The sequence below is a fragment of the Equus przewalskii genome, chromosome 29 (genome assembly GCF_037783145.1).
Source record: "Equus przewalskii isolate Varuska chromosome 29, EquPr2, whole genome shotgun sequence".
In the NCBI taxonomy this organism is placed as follows: Eukaryota; Metazoa; Chordata; class Mammalia; order Perissodactyla; family Equidae; genus Equus; species Equus przewalskii.
In genome coordinates, this window is record NC_091859.1 from 39825554 (window position 1) to 39845602 (window position 20049).

Sequence of the window (20049 nt, forward strand, 5' to 3'; positions counted from 1 at the left end):
TCCTAACTCGCGCTGTGACTGTCCTTGGAGCTGGGGCCTTTAAGGACGTGATTCAGGTTAAATGAGGTCATAGGCGTGGGGCGCAGATCTCACAGGGCTGGTGCCCTATAAGCAGAGGGAGAGACAGCAGAGCTCTCCAGCTCCCTCGGAGGACAGGCCGCGTGAGGCCACGGCAGAGAAGGCAGCCCTGCACACGCCAGCGGGCAGTGCTCTCCAGAAACGTCCTGCCGGCCCTGGCACTCGGACTCGCGGCCCCCAGGCCCGTGAGACGATGCATCCTGCGCCTGAGCCCCGGGCTGCGGCTTCTCGCTAGGCAGCCCCTGGCTTGCAGGATGCCACTCTGCACACCCTCGCTTTCAGCAAGGACGCCCGCCCTGAGCTGCGGCCCACACCTCGGTCAGTGATGAGACCCGCTAAAAACAGCCCGGCAGGCACGGCAGTGCCCTTCAGACGGACCCTGGCGGGAGACCAGGAGCCCTCGTTCCCGATGACGCGTCACAAAGCTTCTGTAAGAAAGCAGGCCACACCGTCTGCCGCAGCTTTTATTATATTCATGTCTACAAATTAAGCTTTTAAGAAAGATTCACAAAATATGCAATTGAAACCACATTTCTGGTTCATCAAATTTCACATATATTTTACTGTGAACAATATATTCTAATGCTGTCTAAAACACAGCCAAATTATTTTTCTTTATTCATTTATACACATTCTATAATTTTTTGAAAACCAAGATTAAGATAAAAAAATATTACAAAACTACCCAATTACAACTACTATTTTCCCAAATACTGAGGTGTTTTCCGTGGTGCATCTTCTCACCTTATTCATTTTTAATTCTGTACACTAGATCGATTAATAAATGCACTTAGGGAGTTCTCTTACATTTCTCATAAATTCAAACAGCAATACCCGTCAAAAGATTAATCCCCCCGGTGATGCAGAAGCTTAGGTTTGTTAAAAGCACTCACTGGAAATTATTTTGAAATGTATAAATCATATAAGATAAACAATTTACAAAGGGACAGACGACTTGAAACATTATTTTGCAATCACCTTAACATGTGGAAATACAAGCGATGCAGCCTGTCAAATTAGACGCCAGTCACGTTCAGTCGCTTGTTTTTATTCTTTGCTGCTTTTTAATGAAACATGTGCTGTGAGCTTTGTTTCTCCAGGCCCAGCGAGCACCGGCCGCTTCTGGCAGCCCTCAGCCCGTGAGCCACACAGCACCAAGACCCCCACGTGAAGGCTCGTGGCCCATGGCAGGCGGGGGAGCCCTGTCCCCAGGCCCCTGGAGGGACTAAAGATTCTCAGGAAATAAAGCGAGGACATGCCAAAAGGAGGACACGTGCAGGAAGTGACACCAGAAATGACAATACAGCTTCCACTACATTAAAAATAAGAATTTCTCAAAAGAAATATTAAAAATCAGTAATGTACATACACCATGTGAAAAAGTAGCAAAACGATCTGCAATGTTGGCTGGTCTTCACTGCAGTCTGCGTTGTGGTCACTGGGTCGTTTAAAGAGGAATTTCTCCAGGAAACAGAGCCCAGACATCAGTATTAAGAACCATAGCGATCCTAGAGAGAGAACCACAGTGAGAGCTCACGGACACAGTCAGTTCCTCATTCTCACATACGCGGAACGCTCAGCATTACCAAAACTGACGCGGCAACGACACAAAGCTGCGAGGGCCTGGCATCTGATACCAACGCCGCCCCCGAGGACGCAGTGACTGAAGCGGGCGCTGCCACAGCCGCGGCTGCCCAGTGCTGAGGACCGCTCGGATCAACATCCTGCCTGTGGCCACTGTGTCTGAGGCTCCCTGGGCTGTGGGAAGGAATGCGAGGCAGGGAGCAGAGGATCTGGGTGTGCAGGGCCAAGTGGGGAGCCCTCTGGGGGGTAAGTACGACGGGAGGCCAGCGGAACACATTCGGAGTCTCAACCCTGAAATTCTGGTTCAGCTGAGTGATCTTGCAGAAGCAACTTAACCTCTCTGTGCCTGTTTCTTCACCTTTAAATAGGGATAATCATCCATGACATTGGGATGTCACCTACTTGGAAGGACTGATGTGGACTCAGCTGACCGAGGGGACATGAAAGGGCTCTGTGAATTCTAACCACAGGCTGTGTTAGCAGCAGCAGGAGCCCAGGCTGCAGGAACTCGCCACAGCGGGCCCCACACCCTGGGAATCCCTGAGAGGCACCCGCGTCCACGCAGATGAGGTCCTGCTCCTGAGGGCCGGGTTTTACATCAATGGCAGCATCCTTCTAAGATGGCGTGAGCAGGACGGCTCCCGAGATCAGCCTCGCGGGCGACCCGGACGGCCCGAAGTTGTTACGTCTGAGGATGCTCCATCCTCACCTCATTTAAGAGACTGAAATTCCATCAAAGACCCCACTTGGGGAGCAGTTAAATAAAGTCTACATATTTTCACTCACCAGAATGTGGTTTCTGAATAACTTTTAATTATATGGAAATGCTTATAATGGAACATCGTGGAGAGAAGCAGGACATAAAACCATATATACAATATAATCCTTTTTTAATTTTAAGAAGATATGCCTAGAAGTCTAGAACTAAAACAAAATATACCAAAACATTCACATAAGTTTTCCCTGTGAGGTGGGATTATAGATAATTTTTATTTTCTTCTTTATATTTCTCTGTTCCAACATAGGGGAAAAGCGGATAATGGTCTGACCATTCCTGCAACAATTCCCCTGGAGTCATATGTTAGAAAATTTGAGCAAACATGACACCATAATTTCTGGTTTTCATGGAGTCCTGGGTGATGCAGTGGCCAGCATATAAATCAGTCACATCAAGTCTCGCTTTCCAGCAGTTGAAGAATGATCCAAATCTCATTTTCCAAACCACGAGCCCATCTCCCTCAGCCCACGGCACCCGGCCGCACTGACCTGAATGGAAGTCATGACCCCGTTGGCGAAGACGGAGAGCTTCCCGGCCACGGAGCGCACGCCCTGCTTCAGCTGGGCCATGTCGGGCGCGGTGGGCAGCACGCTCGCCAGGTTGTAGTTCCCTGCAGCAGAGCAGACGCTGGCTCGTCACCATGCCGCGAAGGGCACGACCAGCGCCCAGGGCCTCGATGACTTTCGAGAATGTGGGCCCTCCCCTCCTTCTTCCCACAGGCAGCAGCCATGGTCAAGGGCAAAGGACCCTGCAGTGTGGTCGGGACTCGCGCTTCAGCGCCAGCCCCACCGTGAACCAGCCGCAAGGATCCCCGTGAGGCAAGATGTAGCACTGGCTCCTAAGACCATCTTGGTTCAAATATGGGCATGGCCACTTCCAAGCTGGGTGCCTTTGGAGAGGTTCCTTACCCTCTCTGGGCCCCCATTTCCTGTGGGTGCTTAACACAGACAGACAGGTGAGCATTCATTAAGTGACAGATGGCAGACATCTGTGGTTTGTGTGTGCTCAGCATCCTTTCCCCTCTTTCAGTAAAAACTTCCTCCCTTCCTTTGGAGTGGCCTCTCCATCCCAAGGGGTGGACACATGACCCAGGCCTCACCAATCAAAGCCTTTGGAATTCATGCATCCTCCAGCCACAGCGTCTGCTTGCCTGGTTATGGCATGGACGAGGCCAGCGGCCTGTGACCGCGGTGCCCCCCTCGCTGCTCCAGGAGGGGCCAAGGAGGCCTGGGCAGCGCAAAGGGTGGGCTCGCCCAGAGCGGCAGGCTACATGGGCGGTGAGCCTGTCCTGCCGCTGTGGTCAGACTTGGAGCCCTGGCCGCTCAGGCCAGTTCTCCCGGGAGAGGCGAGGCTGGTGCCAGCGGGCTCTGCTGCTGAAGTGTCAGCTGCCCCGAAACAAACAGCATATGCCACCAATGCAGGTGACACGCCAGCGTCATCACACAAAGGGTTCCGAGCGCTCACAACCGGGGCTTCGTGGTGAACTGTTGACACAGTTGTCACGGGACATGGGTGGAGCTCAGTGACTGCAAGTGAACCCACACCCTGCAGGTCCTCTGGGACACCAAGCCCAGCTACTCCCTCAGCTCCACATATGACCTGTCTACATCGCCTGCCCCTTAAGCAATAGAAGCCAGGTCCCTTTCCAAGAACAAAACAGAACGGACGCGTTTATCCTGCCGCACAGACGGCACCCAGGAGAGACCCACTGTCCATGTGCAGCCCTGCCCGGGTGCCACGCGGGGCGGGCCCAGGCTGGCTCTTCCCCTCTGCCCCAGCTGACGTTTCAAGCTCCGTAGGCCTCTGCGATGACAGAGTGGAAGCCCAGCCCAGTGACGGGATCTGGGTTCAAATCCCAGCACAGCCACTTACCGGCGGTGCCACCAGCCTGTAAAATGGGTCTTTACAGCAAATAAGGAGCCCGTGGAGCCTGAGCACAAAGGGACAGAGTCACAGCTGCTCCATTACAAGGCGAGGTCCACAGTGGCCAGGCAGGTGTGGCCCAGAGGTCGGCAGGGGTGACCTTGGCAGAAGTGCCCTCTTATGAGTTTCCAGCTTAAGAAATGTTTAAAGAGGAGAGCAGAGCTGAGGCAGGACAGCTATGGGACCACAATCCCTCACAGACAACATTCAGTCCCCAGGTGTCCTGAGATGGCTGCCCCAGTGTCATTCCTCCCCTCCCCTTCTCTGCACAGTACTCCCAAATTCTAACCTTTGCAGAAAGGTGTGTCCTGGTGACAGAGTTCTGGTCAACGGGAGGCAGGGAGAAACGACTTACAGGGCCAGAGCATGCCCTTTGCCTCCTTCCTGCTAGCTGAGATGCAGATGTGATGGCTAGAGCTGGAGTAGCCATATTGGGCACGAGGTGAAGCAGAGAATGGAGGTCAGGGGTAACAAGATGAAAGGGGCCTGAGCGCCTGACTCGAGGACACACCAGCCCTGACCTGCCTCCCCAGAACTGGACGTGAGAGAGAAAGCAGCTCGGCTCCGAGTTAGCCTGTGTTACTGTGCGCCTTCAACGCTTACTAATCCTCACCACTGGTCTAAGCTCCTGGGCATATAAGCAACTCTCGGCACCTCCTGGAGCAGGCATCAGGTCCTGGGCAAGGAGGCGCCCTCCTCCCTCTCCCCTGCAGGTCTGCTGCCCTGAGCTTCACGGGCTCCAGACTGGAGGAAACTGACCACGGATCCCCCGTGTCCCCCTCTGGTTTCTGGGAGCTGTGTGTCCTGAAGGCTGCCCCGGGCAGCCGCTGGATAGGCTGGCGACAGCTCTCCAAGACCGTCCAAGCGCGCTCGGCCACACAATGGCCTGCAGGATGTGGCAGCGCATGCCACTTCCCCAGGAAGAAAGAGGCTCCTTGACCCGCAGACTAGGTCAGGTCCCCCATTTCCCGCTACGGGTTCCCGTAACACCCACAGTGGGCCTGGTGCTGAGGACTCCAGCGTGGACCTGCTCTCCCAGAGCGACGCCTCCTGGGGCCGGCAGACAGTCATCGGCCACAGCACGCGGTGAACCCGGTGGCAGTTCGAGGCCGCGCAGCGGTCCGGGCGCGAGAGGCCTGGCCGGGCCTCTGCTGGCGGCAGTGGGGGCAGGCGCGGGCGGGCCGGAGCGCCCTGAGGAGGCCTACTGCCCGACGGGCCATCGGGGGCAGGAAGAAGTTCAGGATGGTGCCCAGCTTTCCGGCCCGAGAGCCAGGAAGCGGGGCTCCTCCCTGAGACGGAGGCGGGGGGAGCGGGCCTGCGGGCAGAGCTGCAGCCGCGCCGGCCCGGCGCACGGCTGGTGTGGACGCCCTGCAGCCGTCAGGAAAGGCCGGGTGTGCCATGTAACAACCTTCACGTGCCGGCTGCGGGGAGGGCCGGCAGGGGTCTGCTCGTCAGTCCCTCGGATCCAGGCCCCTGGGGCACCTCTCAACTTGAGGAGGCACGGACCCCACCACAGGGAAGGACACAGATGACGCACACTGGCTCTCGAAGCTCCAGCCGAAGAGGGACATGTTGCTGCTGCGCACCTGTCTCTGGCCCTGCGGCATGACAGCTGGCGGCAGGTGGCTCCTCAGCTCCTCAGCTGTGCTGGAAGAGGAGCTGGTGCAGTGGGGACCACGGCGCAGCCTGATGAGGGGTCCCCTGGCCGGGGCCCGCACTTCCAGAGCTCGGAGGTCCCCCGTCCTTTATTCACTCAACACACACTAAGGCTTCTGGCCACCCGGCGCTAGGCTGCGGAGATGAGGCCCGCCCCTGAGCAGCTCACGGCCCGTCGGTGGAGATGATCATCGGATGGCCGTGCCCCGGGGGAGAGCACAAGGTGGCGAGAGTGTGGAGGGGCCTAACCAGGGAAACGAGAAGGAACAAACCTGGAAAGCCCGACGGGGCTGTGGGCCTGACAGGTAGGGGAGCCGGGCACAGCGCAGTACTCCTGCCTGAGCACGGAGTCCAAACCCCCAATAGCACTTCGAAAGATCATTCTGGGAGGAGGGAGAAGAGGGGAGAGGGAAGCCCCGCCCGGAGGCCCAGCCTTGGGGGACCTGCGGTTAGGCTCCCTCCCGAGAGACCAGCGGAGCGATGGTCTGTGCAGAGGGGCGGAAGGTGGAAGGGCCTAGGACGACCTCCAGGCTCGTCAAACAATGAACTGTCAGGAGAGTATCATGTACCAATCTCCCTGGAACGGAGACAAATCAAGAGAAAAAGGATTTCCAAAGACACATGAACAGCGAGTGTAACAAGGACCAGGAGCCCTGCAGCCACAACTCCCCTCACACGCTCGGCAGCTACAGGTTTGCGAGAACTCATGAGCCTCCAGTTTGTATAAACACATCTGGGTTGGCAACGCACAGCTAGGACGTGTGACAGATACGCTTAGCAGACAACCAGACACAGTCACCGGACTACAGCCCAAGGCCCTAAGGAGGCCACCGTCCTGGACTCCGGGCCAGAGCAGGGGGGAAGGAGAGAGTGGCCAAGGTGGCTCAAGGGACCCTCAGGATCCAGGGGACGACAGCCACGGAAGCCCGCACAACGCACGGAGCGAATGAGAGCACAACGCACGGGGCCCAGGACAGAAGGGTCTGCGGCGTCCCGGCACCAGGTGGGCCTGCTCGGAGTCAAAGAACCAGAACTGTTTTCTTGAAAGAAATACACCAAGGGGGCAAGCTGGGTTTTAAGCTTCTTTTGTTCCAACGCTGCTCTCACAAAGCTACTTCTGCTCTGCCGTTTGGTGCCCTGAGTGGCTCCCTCCCGAGGCAGTGCCCAGCTGACGGCAGCCCCACACCCCCGACTGACCCTGCTCTGTGAGAGCGACCACAGGCAGTGACGCGGCGCCGGGCCCGCTGCAGGTGCTCACGTCTGCTCCTCACTCGGTCCCTCCAGTACCCAGACAGGGAACAGCCCGTGGGAATTGTCAGGGCTCCTGGTTGAACCACGTCCCCGGGAAGTATCTCACTTCACCAGGAGGCATTTCAAATTCCGAACCATGCCCCCAACTGCACCCCAGAGAAACGATAAAGCCATTCTGCCATCTCCCCAACGACACTGATGTTTCACAGAGAGGGAAACATTCTAAGATCAGGAACACGGAACAGTTTCTTAAAACAGATTTTGCTCTTTGCTGAAATGCACTCTAAATAAAAACTAAATATTTAATAACAGCTGTTCAATGCTCTTACATTTAGGCAGCTATCAAGGGCATCTTTTACAAGCTTGATGGAAGGTGCGGGACAAGGGAACCATGGTCAGAGCCACTCGGGCTGGGAATGGGGGCGGGGGGAGGGGCAGGCGCTGCCGAGCTGCAGACCGGCCCACTGGGGAGGGGCGAGGTCTCTGGGGTCTAGCACCTAGGGTGCACCTTACTGTGGCTGTGAGTTCCCATGGACGGAGTTTGTCTGTCCATGAGGACATGAGGCCAAAATAATTAACGGATCTTTGTTCTCTGAAAGGGGACAGGAAGGTAAACATAGGCTGGTCACAATTTTCCATCAACAAGTGGAAAGGCCGCTCTCATTTGATCTCCAAGAGGTTTTGTCAGCATACAATAATGTTTCCAAGTGAAACTTCCAGCAACTTGAATGACAAAAGCACATGCTGCTGGGGATGATTTTCAACACAGTCGGTTCTCAAGGACTGACCTGCCCCCCGTGCCAGGGCTCCTGTGAGGTGACCAGCACTGACCCACGGGGGGCAGATGGGACTGCTGAGACCCTCCAAAGGGGCCAAGCTCCCCTGCCAGGGGTGGTCAGAAAAGGAAGCTGCCCGGACAAGAGGCCAGGACATAGAAAGTTTGGAGATGCGAACACAACCTGCCCCCTCAGACTCAGGGCAGGAAATGTCCAGTCAGAAAGCAGCCTGGCCAAGAGCAACAAGCCCCTCCTGCCTGAGGTCAGGGGGCAGAGCACAAGGTGCCCCCAGCCCAAAGGGCACCATGCAGCAGCCGAGATCCCGGCCCCTGCCGGTCTCTGAGGTCAGCACACCCCTCGGCGCACCGGCACCGCCTGGCTAGCACGCCCCCCCCCCCGCCGCAGCACAGCAGCCTGGCAGCACACACTGCACCGAGGGCCACAGTGGGCCTTCTAATGCCCCCAAACCCCGACACAGAAGGCCCCAACACTCAGGCCTGTCCTGTGACCTTCTCTGCTGCGTTTCTCTCCGGACTCAGAAAACAGTTATTCTCTGTGGCTGTAAGACCAAGTGGCTGCCGGTGTTGGTGAGCCCACGCCCAGCCCCGCTCCTCCAGGGCTGGAAAGGAGGCGGTGCGGGCGGTCCTGGGCCTCGGGCTTGTCTGCTAAGGAGTGGCTCCTGAAACGGCCTCAGAGGACACTGCCTCTGTAATGTTGGCGGTGACAGGAGAGGACACATGGCCCTTCCCTTACCCCTGCAGCCCGGCTGAGGCCCGGGTGGGACCCAACCACGGCTCTCCTACTGGGCACAGAGGCACAAGCAGAGAGGAGCATGGTTCTGACGTCCGGGATGCGCCCGCGCTCTGCGGCTCCCTCCCCGGGGCTCCCAGACCTCTCACTGGAGTCTGGAGCCTGAAGAGAGGAGGGGAGATGGGAAATTCCTCTCCGCATGCTTGTTTCCAAAGCTGCATCTGTCTTCCTGGAAGACGGGCTGGTGTAGGCCCCCGTTCTGGCTGCTTCTGCCCACCCCCGGGGCCCAGGACGGCCTGGGCAGGCCCACCCTGTGACAGACACCGAGGTGTGCCTTACACACAGCACCTCATTTAAGCTGCATTACAATCTTGTGAGGTAAGTATTACCCACCCATTTCACAGACGAGGAGACTGAGGCTAAAAGCGACACAAAATACTTGAGGTCTCACAGTTAGGGAGTGGTCAGCGCCACACAGGAGCCTGGGGCTGCCCACCTCCCAGGCTGTAACCACACAGACCCAGGTGCCACGTTCACACTGTGCCAGGAAACACTCATCTGTGACAATGTTTCAGGAAGACGACTTGCCGGGTCACTTGGGGGATGTTGCTTAAATTTCGTGACTTGTTTTCCCCACATTTGAAGCCTAGAATAGTAACTTCTGCTCTACCTGACTTAGAGACTAGATAAGAACATCAAAGGATGGTTGCTAACATATCGTGGACAGGTAAAAAGCCTATCCGGAGAAGGTGCATTCATGCGGCAGACACAATGGCAACCAGCCTGGTTAGCACCCCCGTTACCTGCTGTCTGCTTCCTCTGCTCGTCGAACAGATCAGCCGAGCTGATGGAGGAGCTGGCCGAGAGCCTCTCCAGCCGCGCCCTGGTTTCATACTAGAGGGGACGGGAGAAGCAAACGTCAGACTCCAGATACCAGGAACAGTTTCACACAAAGACTCACTGAAGAGCTGTCACTCGAATGCATTTGCCCTCCCCAGGCGCCCTCTCCAACAGTTGCCACTATCATGGCTGGGCCAGGGGACAGCATGACACTCACATTCTGCAGATCACAGGGGAACAGATCAACATACAACCACGGCCAACAACGGTCAGTGCGAGGGGAAAACCCAAGGGCAAGGCAATGACATCTCTATCGTGGGAAAGGCCACTCCAACAAGCTCTCTTCCAACATCCATTACGTGATTTTATAACTGAAGTTGAATGTCATCAACTTTAAAACAAGGCAGATTTTTAGGGGGTGGGGGAATAGCCAAGTGGCAACTCTAAATACTCTCAAAATGCTGGCGAAAGCTCTACCACCACGAAATAAAAGCAGTACACTCTAGGAACCAGTTCTCTAGATAGTCCAAGGAGCCTAGCATGACACCTATGTCCAAGAGTTTCGTGTAAGCCCACCAGCACTTCCGAATCAGAGGGAAACCTTAACCCCCTCCATTTTCACTGGAGTCTCACTGCTTAGCAAGACCCCACTAAGGTAAGCTCATTAACATTTCTGAGAAAAGAGGCAAGAACCTGAAAATAAACATATCTACCCTCCAAAACCATCTGTATACTTTATTCAACTATGGCTAAAATTATTAAGTAAATTACAGCTGTATCAAACATTGCCTGAAATTCTTTCTAAAGATACTGAACGGTTTTTTGTTGTTGAGTTGTAGAGTTCTTTATATATTTTGGATATTAACCCCTTATTGGATATATGATTTGTAAATATTTTTTCCCAATTGGTAGCTTGTCTTTCCATTTTGATCTGCAGAATACAACTCAACAACAAAAAAACAAACAACGTGATCAAAAATGGGCAGAGGATCTGAACAGACATTTTTCCAAAGAAGATACACAGATGGCCAACAAGCACACGAAAAGATGTTCAACATCCCCAATTATTAGGGAAATGCAAATCAAAACTACGATGAAATATCACCTCACACCCATCAGGATGGTTGTTATTAAAAAGACAAGAAATACCAAGTGACGCAGAGAACATGGAGAGCAAGGAACCTTTGTGCACTGCTGGTGGGAGTGGGAATTGGTGCAGCCACTATGGAAAACAAGTCCTCAAAAACTGAAAATTGACATACCATGTGACCCAGCTATTCTACTTCTAGGTATTTATCCACAGAACACGAAAACACTAATTTGAAAAGATATATGCACCTCTATGTTCGTTACAGCATTATTCACAACAGCTAATACTCAGAAGCAACCTAAGTGCCCATCAACCAATGAATGATAAAGAAGATGTGGTATATACATATATACACAATGGAATACTACTCAGCCAAAAAAGGGACAAAATCTTGCCATTTGTGACAACATGGATGGACCTTGAGGGTGTTATGCTAAGTGAAATAAGTCAGATGGAGAAGGACAAATACCATATGACTTCACTCATACGTGGAAGACAAACAAACAAACATATAGATATGGAGAACAGATTGCTGATTACCAGAGGGGAAGTGGGGGTGGGGGGAGGGGGAAAGGGGTGAAGGGGCACATGTGTATGGTGACAGATGGCAACTAGACTTTTTGGTGGTGAACAGGAGGTAGGCTATACAGAAGTTGAAATATGACATACACCTGAAATTTATATAGTGTTATAAATCAATGTGACCTCAATAAAATAAATAAAAAGATATTGAATGGATGGCTACTCAAAACACTGGGAAAGGAGTAAGAGAAATACGAGATACAGTCCCATTTCCCATCGCTCCTTTGGCTGGGGCAGCGAGGTGGGTGACTAGTCAGACGGACCGGGGTTGAGTCTCGGCTGCAGCACAATGGGGCCAGGGTCCTCTCAGCCTGAGGCCACCTCACTCAGCAGCCACCACCTCCTCTCACATCTCCCAGGCTGCTGCTTGCTTCCTGCTGTATGGGGCTGCAAAGAAACTCTCTGAACACTTACATCAGCTTGGGCTTGTCTTCCAAAGTACATATCTGATGAAATGGCTTTGATGTTGCCAAACTTCTTCTGGGCCTCATCTGTATTTTCAGCTGGCTCATAGTCTGGCTTGCGGCGAGCAGTGGGTCTACAATTAAAAACAGCCAAAATAGCGGTGACATCAGCAAGGTGGTGGAATAGGAGTTTCTATCATCATCTCCCTACAGAACGCTGATTTTGACAATCACCCACAGACAGGAATGTCTTTGTAGGAGTCCAGGAGTTCAGCGGAGAGGTTCCAGCACACCACTGGAGGAAAAAAATCCAAGACTGGATGCACTGAAGAGGGTAAGAGAAGCAGTTTCACTTTGCCCATTCACCCCTCCCCCAAGGCAGCACAGCTCAGTACCAAGAGAGATCCACCAAGTCCACGATTTCTTCCATGGGGGAAAGTGACAGGGTGGCGAGTGGGTGCCCAGTTTCCCCAGCTGTGTGGGACATTGCCAAGGAGGCCCACTTTTTTTTTCATGCCACCCAAAATACTGAGGGGATGATCTTCATGGCTTAGGGGCTTAGAGAGGCTGGAAGCATAGCAGCCAGGGCTTGGAACTCATCAAAGGCATGGGAATCCTACTAACCACTTCGTGGACTCCAGGAGGAGGCCCACTCAAAAGCTGCGGGATACACTCTGCCTGTGGAGCCTCCGACTGGCCCACAGGCACCCTCCAATGCTCTGTGTGCCTCACTCACACACCTCCTCACAGCAGGCTCCCTGTGCATGCCCCCAAGGATGGTGAGTGCCAGCTTTTGCAGACAGCTAGTGAGCATGCACAGAAAGCTAGCCCAACTCTGTGGGATTGGCAGGAAGCACACACAAACTTGAGCATTTTAGGGCACCATCCTAGGGAAAGCAAAGGGGAGGCTCTCAGTACCTGGCCTGGCTTTGTGGGATCAAGAGAAGGCATACCATCTTAAGAATTCACCCCCAAAAGGGAACACAAAGTATGGAGTGGGTGCATCCACAGCAAAGGTCTGAGAAAGCCTCGGAATCTCTAGCAGGGCTGACTGTTGAAGGTATTTCTCTCCCAAAGCCAGTCACTAAAAACTGGGGGAGGTGGCTGTTTCTACAAATGCAAAGACAGCAACACAAGACTCCAAGGAACACGAAAAATCAATGAGACATGACACCACAAAGGGACACAATAATTTTCTTGTAACTGACCCCAAATAACTGCCTGACAATGAATTCAAAATAATTGTTTTAAGGAAGCTCAGCAACCTATGAGACCACAAGTACACAACTCAACAAAACCAGGAAAACAATACACAAACAAAATGAGAAGTTCAACAGAGAGACAGAAATAAAAAAGAACTGAAGAGAAATTCTGGAGCTGAAGAAGACAAAGAATGGAATGAAAAATGCAATAGAGAGCATCAACAACAGACTCCAGAAGCAGAAGAAAGAACCTGTGAACTCTAAGACAAGACATTTGAAATTACAGTCATGTGTGGCTTAACAACAGAGAAATACATCGTTAGGCAATTTTGTCATTGTGCGAATATCATAGAATGTACTTACACAAACCTAGATATTATAGCCTACTACAAACTAATCTTATAGGACCACCGTCATATATGCAGTCTGTTGTTGACTAAAATGTCATTATGCAGCACATGACTGTATCCAGTCAAAGGAGAAAAAAGGAAAAAGAATGAAAAAGAGTGAAGAAAGCCTATGTGAATTATGGGACACCGTCAAGAAATTAATTTACACAGTATGGGAGTTCCAGAAAAAAAAGAGAGGGAGAAGGAAGCAAAGCTTATTTAAGAAAATAATGGCTAAAAACTTCCCAAATCTGGGGAGAGACATATGGACATCCAGGTACATGAAGTTCATAGGTCCCCAAACAGATTGAGCCTGAAAGAGGTCTTCACCAAGACATATAATAAAACTCAAATATCAAAGGCTAAGAGAGAATTCTGAAAGCAGAAACAGAAAAGAAACTCAGCACACACAATGGAAGCCCCACAAGACTATCAATGGATTTCTCAGCAGAAAGCTTGCAGGCCATGAGATAGTGGGATTAAATTCTCCAATCAAAAGACACAGAGTGGCTGACTGGATATAAAAAACAAGATGCAACTATATGCTGCCTACCAGAGACTCACGTCAGCGTTAAGGACACACATATGCTGAAGATGAAGAGATGGAAAAAGACATTCCATGAAAACGGAAACCAAAAGAGAGCAGGGATAGCCATATTTATATCAGAGAAAACAGATTTTAAGTAAAAAACTACAGGAAGAGACACAAGTCATATGGTGATAAAGGGGTCAATTTGTCAAGAGGATATAACAGTTGTAAATATAAATGCACCCAACATCAGAGCACCTAAATATATTAAGCAAATATTAACAGATCTAAAGGGAGAAATAGATAGCACTGCAGTAACAACAGGGGTCTTCAACACCCTACTTTCAACAATGGAGAGATCATCCAGACAAAAAAATCAATAAGGAAAATTGGGCTTGAACTATACTTTAGGCCAACAGACATATAGGGAACATTTCATCCAACAGCAGTACAATACACAGCTTCAAGTGCTCATGGAACATTCTCCAAAATAAATCAAGCGTTAGGTTACAAAATAAGTCTTAACAAACTTAAGAAGACTGAAATCATATCAAGTATCTTTTCTAACCAATATGGTATGAAAGTAGAAATCAATAACAGGAGGAAAACCGGAAAATGCACAAATAAGTGGAAATTAACACATTCCTGAACAATCAATGGGCCAAAGAAGAAATTAAAAGAGAAATCACAAAACATCTTGAAACAAATGAAAATGGAAATACAACATATTAAAACTTCTGGGATACAGCAAAAGTGGTTCTAAGAGGGAACTTAATAGAGAAAAATGTCCACATTAAGAAAAAAGAAGTATCTCAAATATGCAACCTAATTTTACACTTCAAGGAACTAGAAAAAGAACAAATCAAGCCCAAAGTTACCAGAGGAAGGAAATAATAAAGATCAGAGCACAAATAAATGAAATAGAGACTAAAAAAATAATAGAAAAGATCGACAAAACTAAGAGCTAGTTTTTTGAAAAGATAAACAAAATTGACAAGCTTTTAGCTAGATTAAGAAAAGAGAAGACTCAAATTAAAACCAGAAATGAAAACGGAGACATTACAGCTGATACCACAGAAATACAAAGGATCCAAGAAACTACTATGAACAATTATACGCTGACAAATTGGATAACGTAGAAGAAATGGATAAATTCCTAGAAACATACAACCTATCAAGACTGAATCATGAAGAAATAGAAAATCTGAACAGACACAAGTAAGGAGATTGAAGCAGTAACCAAAAATCTCCCAACAAAGAAAAGCCCAGAACCAGATGGCTTTACTGATGAATTCCACCAAACATTTAAAGAATTAATACCAATCACTCTCAAACTCTTCCCAAAAACCGAAGAGGATGGAACACTTCCAAACTCAATTTACAAGGCCAGCATTATCCTGATACCAAAGCCAGACAAGGATACCACAAGAAAAGAAAATTAAAGGCCAATATCCCTGATGAACATACATGCAAAAAACTTCAACAAAATACTAGCAAACTGAATTCAATAGTACACAAAAAGGATCATAAAGCACGATCAAGTAGGATTTATCCCTGGGATGCAAGGATGTCTCAACATATGCAAATCAATAAATATGATATACCATATTAACAGAAAGAAGGATAAGAATCATTTGATCATCTCAATAGATGCAGAAAAAGCAGTTGACAAAATTCAACATCCTCTCATGATAAAAACTCTCACAAAGTAGGTGTGGAAGGAATGTACCTCAACATAACAAAGGCCATATATGACAAGCCCACAGCTAACATCATACTCAGTGGTGAAAAACTGAAAGCTTTTTCTCTAAGATCAGGAATAAGACAAGGGTGCAGCCCATTCTTGCCACTTCCATTCAACACAGTAGTGGGAGTCCTAGCCAAGTAATTAGGGAAGAAAGAGAAGGAAAAGGCATCCAGATCACAAAGGAAGACATAAAATTGCCTTTGTTTGCAAATGACATGATTTATCTACAGAAAACCCAAGACTCCACCAAAAAACTGTTAGAACTAATAAATGAACTCAGTAAAGTTGCAGGATGCAAAATCGACGTACAAAAATCAGTTGCATTTCTGTCCACCAGCAATGAACTACCTGCAAGAGAAATTAAGAAAACAGTACAAGAGCATCAAAAACAACAAAATACTTAGGAACGAATTTAAATAAGGAGGTGCAAGACTTGTACACTGAAAATTATAAGACACTGATGAAAGAAACAGAAGATACAAATAAATGGAAAGCCATCTTGTGTTCACGGATTGGGAGAATTCATATTATTAAAATGTCCTTACTACCCGAAGCAATCTACAGATTCAGTGCAATCCCCATCAGAATTCCAATGGCATTTTTCACAGAAATAGAAAAAACAGTCCTAAAATTCACATGGCACCACAAACGACCCTCAACAGCCAAAGCAAACTTGAGAAAACAAAAAGAACAAAGCTGGAGTTATCACACTTCCTGATTTCAAACTGCATTACAAAGCTATAGTAACCAAAACAGTATGGTGCTGGCCTGAAAACAGACACACAGGTCACTGGAAACAGAAGGGAGAGCTCAGAAATAAACCTATGCATATATGGTCAACTAATCTTTGACAAGGGTGCCAGAAACACAATGGGGAACAGACAGTCTCTTCAATAAATGGTGTTGGGAAAATATGCAAAAGAATAACACTGGACCCTTATCTTCTACCACTTATAACAATTGACTTAAAATGGATTAAAGACTTAAATGTAAGACCTGAAACCATAAAACTCCTACAAGAAAACAGGGAAAAAGCTTTTTGACATTGGGTTTGGCAATGATTTTTGGATATCACACCAAAAATAGAGGCAACGAAAGCAAAAATAAACAAGTGGGACTATATCAAACTAAAAAGCTTCTGTATAACAAAGGAAATAATCAACAGAGTGAAGGGGCTACTCAAAGGATGGAGGAAAATATTTGCAAATCATATTCTGATAAGCCATCAATTCCCAAGATATGTGAGGAAATCTTACAACTCAACAGCAAAAAAAAAAAAAATAATAATCTGATTTAAAAATGGGCAAAAGGACCAAAATAGACATTTTCCCAAAGAAGACATACAAATGGCCAAGAGGTATATGAAAAAGTGCTCAACATCACTAATCATCAGGGAAAGGCAAATCAAAATCACAATGAGATACCGCCTCACACCTGTTAGGACGACTATTCTCAAAACGACACGAGGTAACCTTTGGTGAGGACTGAGCCCTGTGCACTGCTGGTGCGAATGCAAACTGGTGCAGCCACTGGGAACAGCATGGAGGTTCCTCAGAAAACTAAAGACAGAACTACCATATATCGAGCCATCCCACTTCTAGGTACATATCTGAGGGAAACAAAATCAGTATCTTGAAGAGATATGTACACTCCCATGTTGGTCGCAGCATTATTCACAATAGCCGAGAAACCCATGGGTTTCTCAGTGGATGAAAGGATAAAGAAAGTGTGGTATGTAAACACAATGGAATATTATTCAGCCACAAAAAAGAAGGCTATCCTGCCATTTGTGATGACATGGAGGAACCTGGAAGACGTTATGCTGAGTGAAATAAGCCAGATAGAGAAAGGCAAATGCTGTATGATCTCATTTACATATGGAAACCAAAATTAAAAAAAAAAAGTTGAACTCATAGAAAGAGAGTAGAATGTTGGTTCCCAGGGGCTGGGGGGTCGGGGAAAGGGGCAGATTTTGGTCAGAGGGTACAAACCCTCACTTGTAAGATGATTAAGTCCTGGGGCTCCAACGCAGAGCAGGCTGGCTGTCATTAACAATCCTGCACTGGACACTTGACATTGCTGAGAGAGCAGAGCTCAAGTGTTCTCAGCACAAAAACAAAAACAAAAACAAAGCGGTCAAAACAGGTTAAACTAATTTGAGGTTTAGGCAAATGTGTCTCTCATTTATAATGGAAACTTGCGCCATTTTACTTTTTAAAAAGCCTACAGCAGCGGTTTTATAAAAGGATTTCAGGCCACTTTAAAAAGCCTGAAAATTCTAATAAAAAAACGAATAAATATCCAAACCACACAACACTTGAAGGAATTTTCCTACTCAAAATAGGCCTATTATTACCTCTTCAGTTCCATGGGTCAATTAGCAGATACTGAGCACATTCTTGGTAGTGCACATAAGACCCTGCTCCACATCACGCAGGATACAAACAGGACGAGCAGGACGACCGCATGTTCCAGCTACCTAGGACAAGCCCAGGGCACACCTGTTGTCCCCTCGCGCGCTCCACAGTTCCCTGGTTTGGACAATAAATTATACAGTCCTCCATTCATAATCGCCAAAAACCAGAGACGGTTCTTCAACAGGTGAATGGATAAACAAACAGCAATAAAGAGTAATCAATAAAACAGCACGAGTGAGTCTCGAATGTGCTGTGAAAAGTCAAGGAGGCCAGGTACTGCATGACGCCACTTACACGGCCTTCTGGGCAAGGCAGAACGGTAAGGTCAGAAAACAGACCAGGATACAAAGAGTATACTTGAAATAGTAGAACAAAATCATTTACTAGTCTTCAGAGAATTTCCCAGATGCACGGATTCACTCTTTACAATCCCACTGTTTTGCTGTGCATACCTGTCTGAATAGCCTGTGCTTTTCAGAATTGTGTCCGCATCTTTGATGGTCTCTTTTTTCCAATAGGAACTTGAATTGTCATCCCAGCTAGAAAAAGAACTGCTCTTCAACTCCATCGGCTCGTCAAAGTACCTGTATAAGAAAGAGCACAACAGTGACTCTGGAGGACCTTACTGGTATCCACCCACGCGGGGCACACGGCGACTACATTTCCCAGCTGCCCTGAAGTTGGGGGCAGCCACGTGACTCAATCTGGCCGATGCAACAGGAGCAGGCACGAGGAGAGTCATTTCCAAGGCCTTTAAAGTACCCGTGCTCCGCTCGCCCAGCCCTCTCTTCCCTTGTGGCATGGAAGTCGCGCTTCCCAAGCACTGCAGCCTCAGGCAGGTGAGTCCACTGGACAATCAAGGTGCCACCGGGAGGACAGGGAATCTGGACAATCACCTGTCTCCTCAGCTGACTTTTATGAATAAGAAATAAACCATCGTCATGTTAAGCCCTTAAGATCTGGGGGGATGTTTGTCACTGCAGCATAACCTGGCTTGTCTGAACAGCACGGGACATCTTTGAGTACTACCCACTATAGGTTACATATTTCATTTTCTTCATGTCCAGTTCTGCCTAGTTAGGTAGCCACAAATAATGCTGCTGGGCCTGGAGAACCAACCCCATCTGAGGAGCTCCTTGTTGGCAATCTCCGCCATGTGTATAAGGCACCATTCCTAACAGTGCCCACCACTTAACAGAAACGATGCTGACTAGCCTCCTCCTGGAGTCAGAGCCGAAGCTTGGATCATGGGCCACTGTACCACCCTGCAGATGCTCTTTCAGTCTGGAGCTCGAAGTGAACTTGATCTCTAAGCACCTCAGAGGAGATGCTGGCCTTCTGGGTCGGTTTATACTTTCATTAGCCGAGCATCACTGAGCAGGGCATCACTCAGAGAGCAAAATTCAACGGCAGCTCCCAGTCCTGGTGGTGAGAGGAAAATCTTTGAGCAAGAGCAGCAGGCTTTGCCGGAACAGGACAGAGACTGATAGATGAAGTGGATGTGCCGGAGCATTAGTAAGAGGTGACCGTGCCAGCTCAGAATTCATGACAGCTTAGGGTGGAAAAAGCCTGGCCAGATGCTCCTGTCAAAGGTGGGGTTCAAGAACTTCGGAAGAAAGAGGCAGATCCCACGGCTTAGGTCTTAGGAAAGGAAGGATGATGGAACACAGTGCAGGGCTTTCAAAAATGCCCCCCAGGCTTTCTGCAGAGAGTAAGACCGGAAGCACAGAGCAAACACGGTGAGCACCAGGCCCAGTGTCACGGGAGTCGTTCAAAGTTGGAAAGCCTGGCGTAGAGGGGCCTGCAGTCAAAGATGAATATGAGAGGGCAGCAGGAACCTGCAAGAACAAACAGACCAGGGCCCCAGAGGAGCTGAGATTTGGAGGGAAAACTGCTAAGAACAAATATACTTTTCCTGGCAGAAAACCAAAGGGAGGAGGGATAAGCCTGCCGTGTGAAGCAGATGGTGTGACTTTACATGGACAACAGAGAAAAAGCCGAATTTCCAAATGTGGCTTCTGCCTTCTCTGGCAGGGAGGTCATTAAGAACAAA

General features: G+C 49.2%; 1 protein-coding gene across 2 annotated transcripts in view; it reads right to left on the reverse strand.

Annotated features, from left to right (window-relative positions):
* Positions 1-524: 524 nt before the first annotated feature.
* ARFGAP3 (ARF GTPase activating protein 3) overlaps positions 525-20049 on the reverse strand; it is a 55443-nt gene continuing 35918 nt past the window's right edge. For both annotated transcript variants that reach the window (XM_070599684.1, XM_070599685.1), the window contains 5 exons: positions 18449-18580; positions 11723-11846; positions 9600-9690; positions 2929-3050; positions 525-1586 (listed from right to left, as the gene is read on the reverse strand). In XM_070599684.1, the coding sequence (XP_070455785.1) occupies positions 1569-1586; positions 2929-3050; positions 9600-9690; positions 11723-11846; positions 18449-18580 (487 nt within the window). In that variant the 3' untranslated portion in view covers positions 525-1568. The remainder of the gene's footprint in view (positions 1587-2928; positions 3051-9599; positions 9691-11722; positions 11847-18448; positions 18581-20049) is intronic.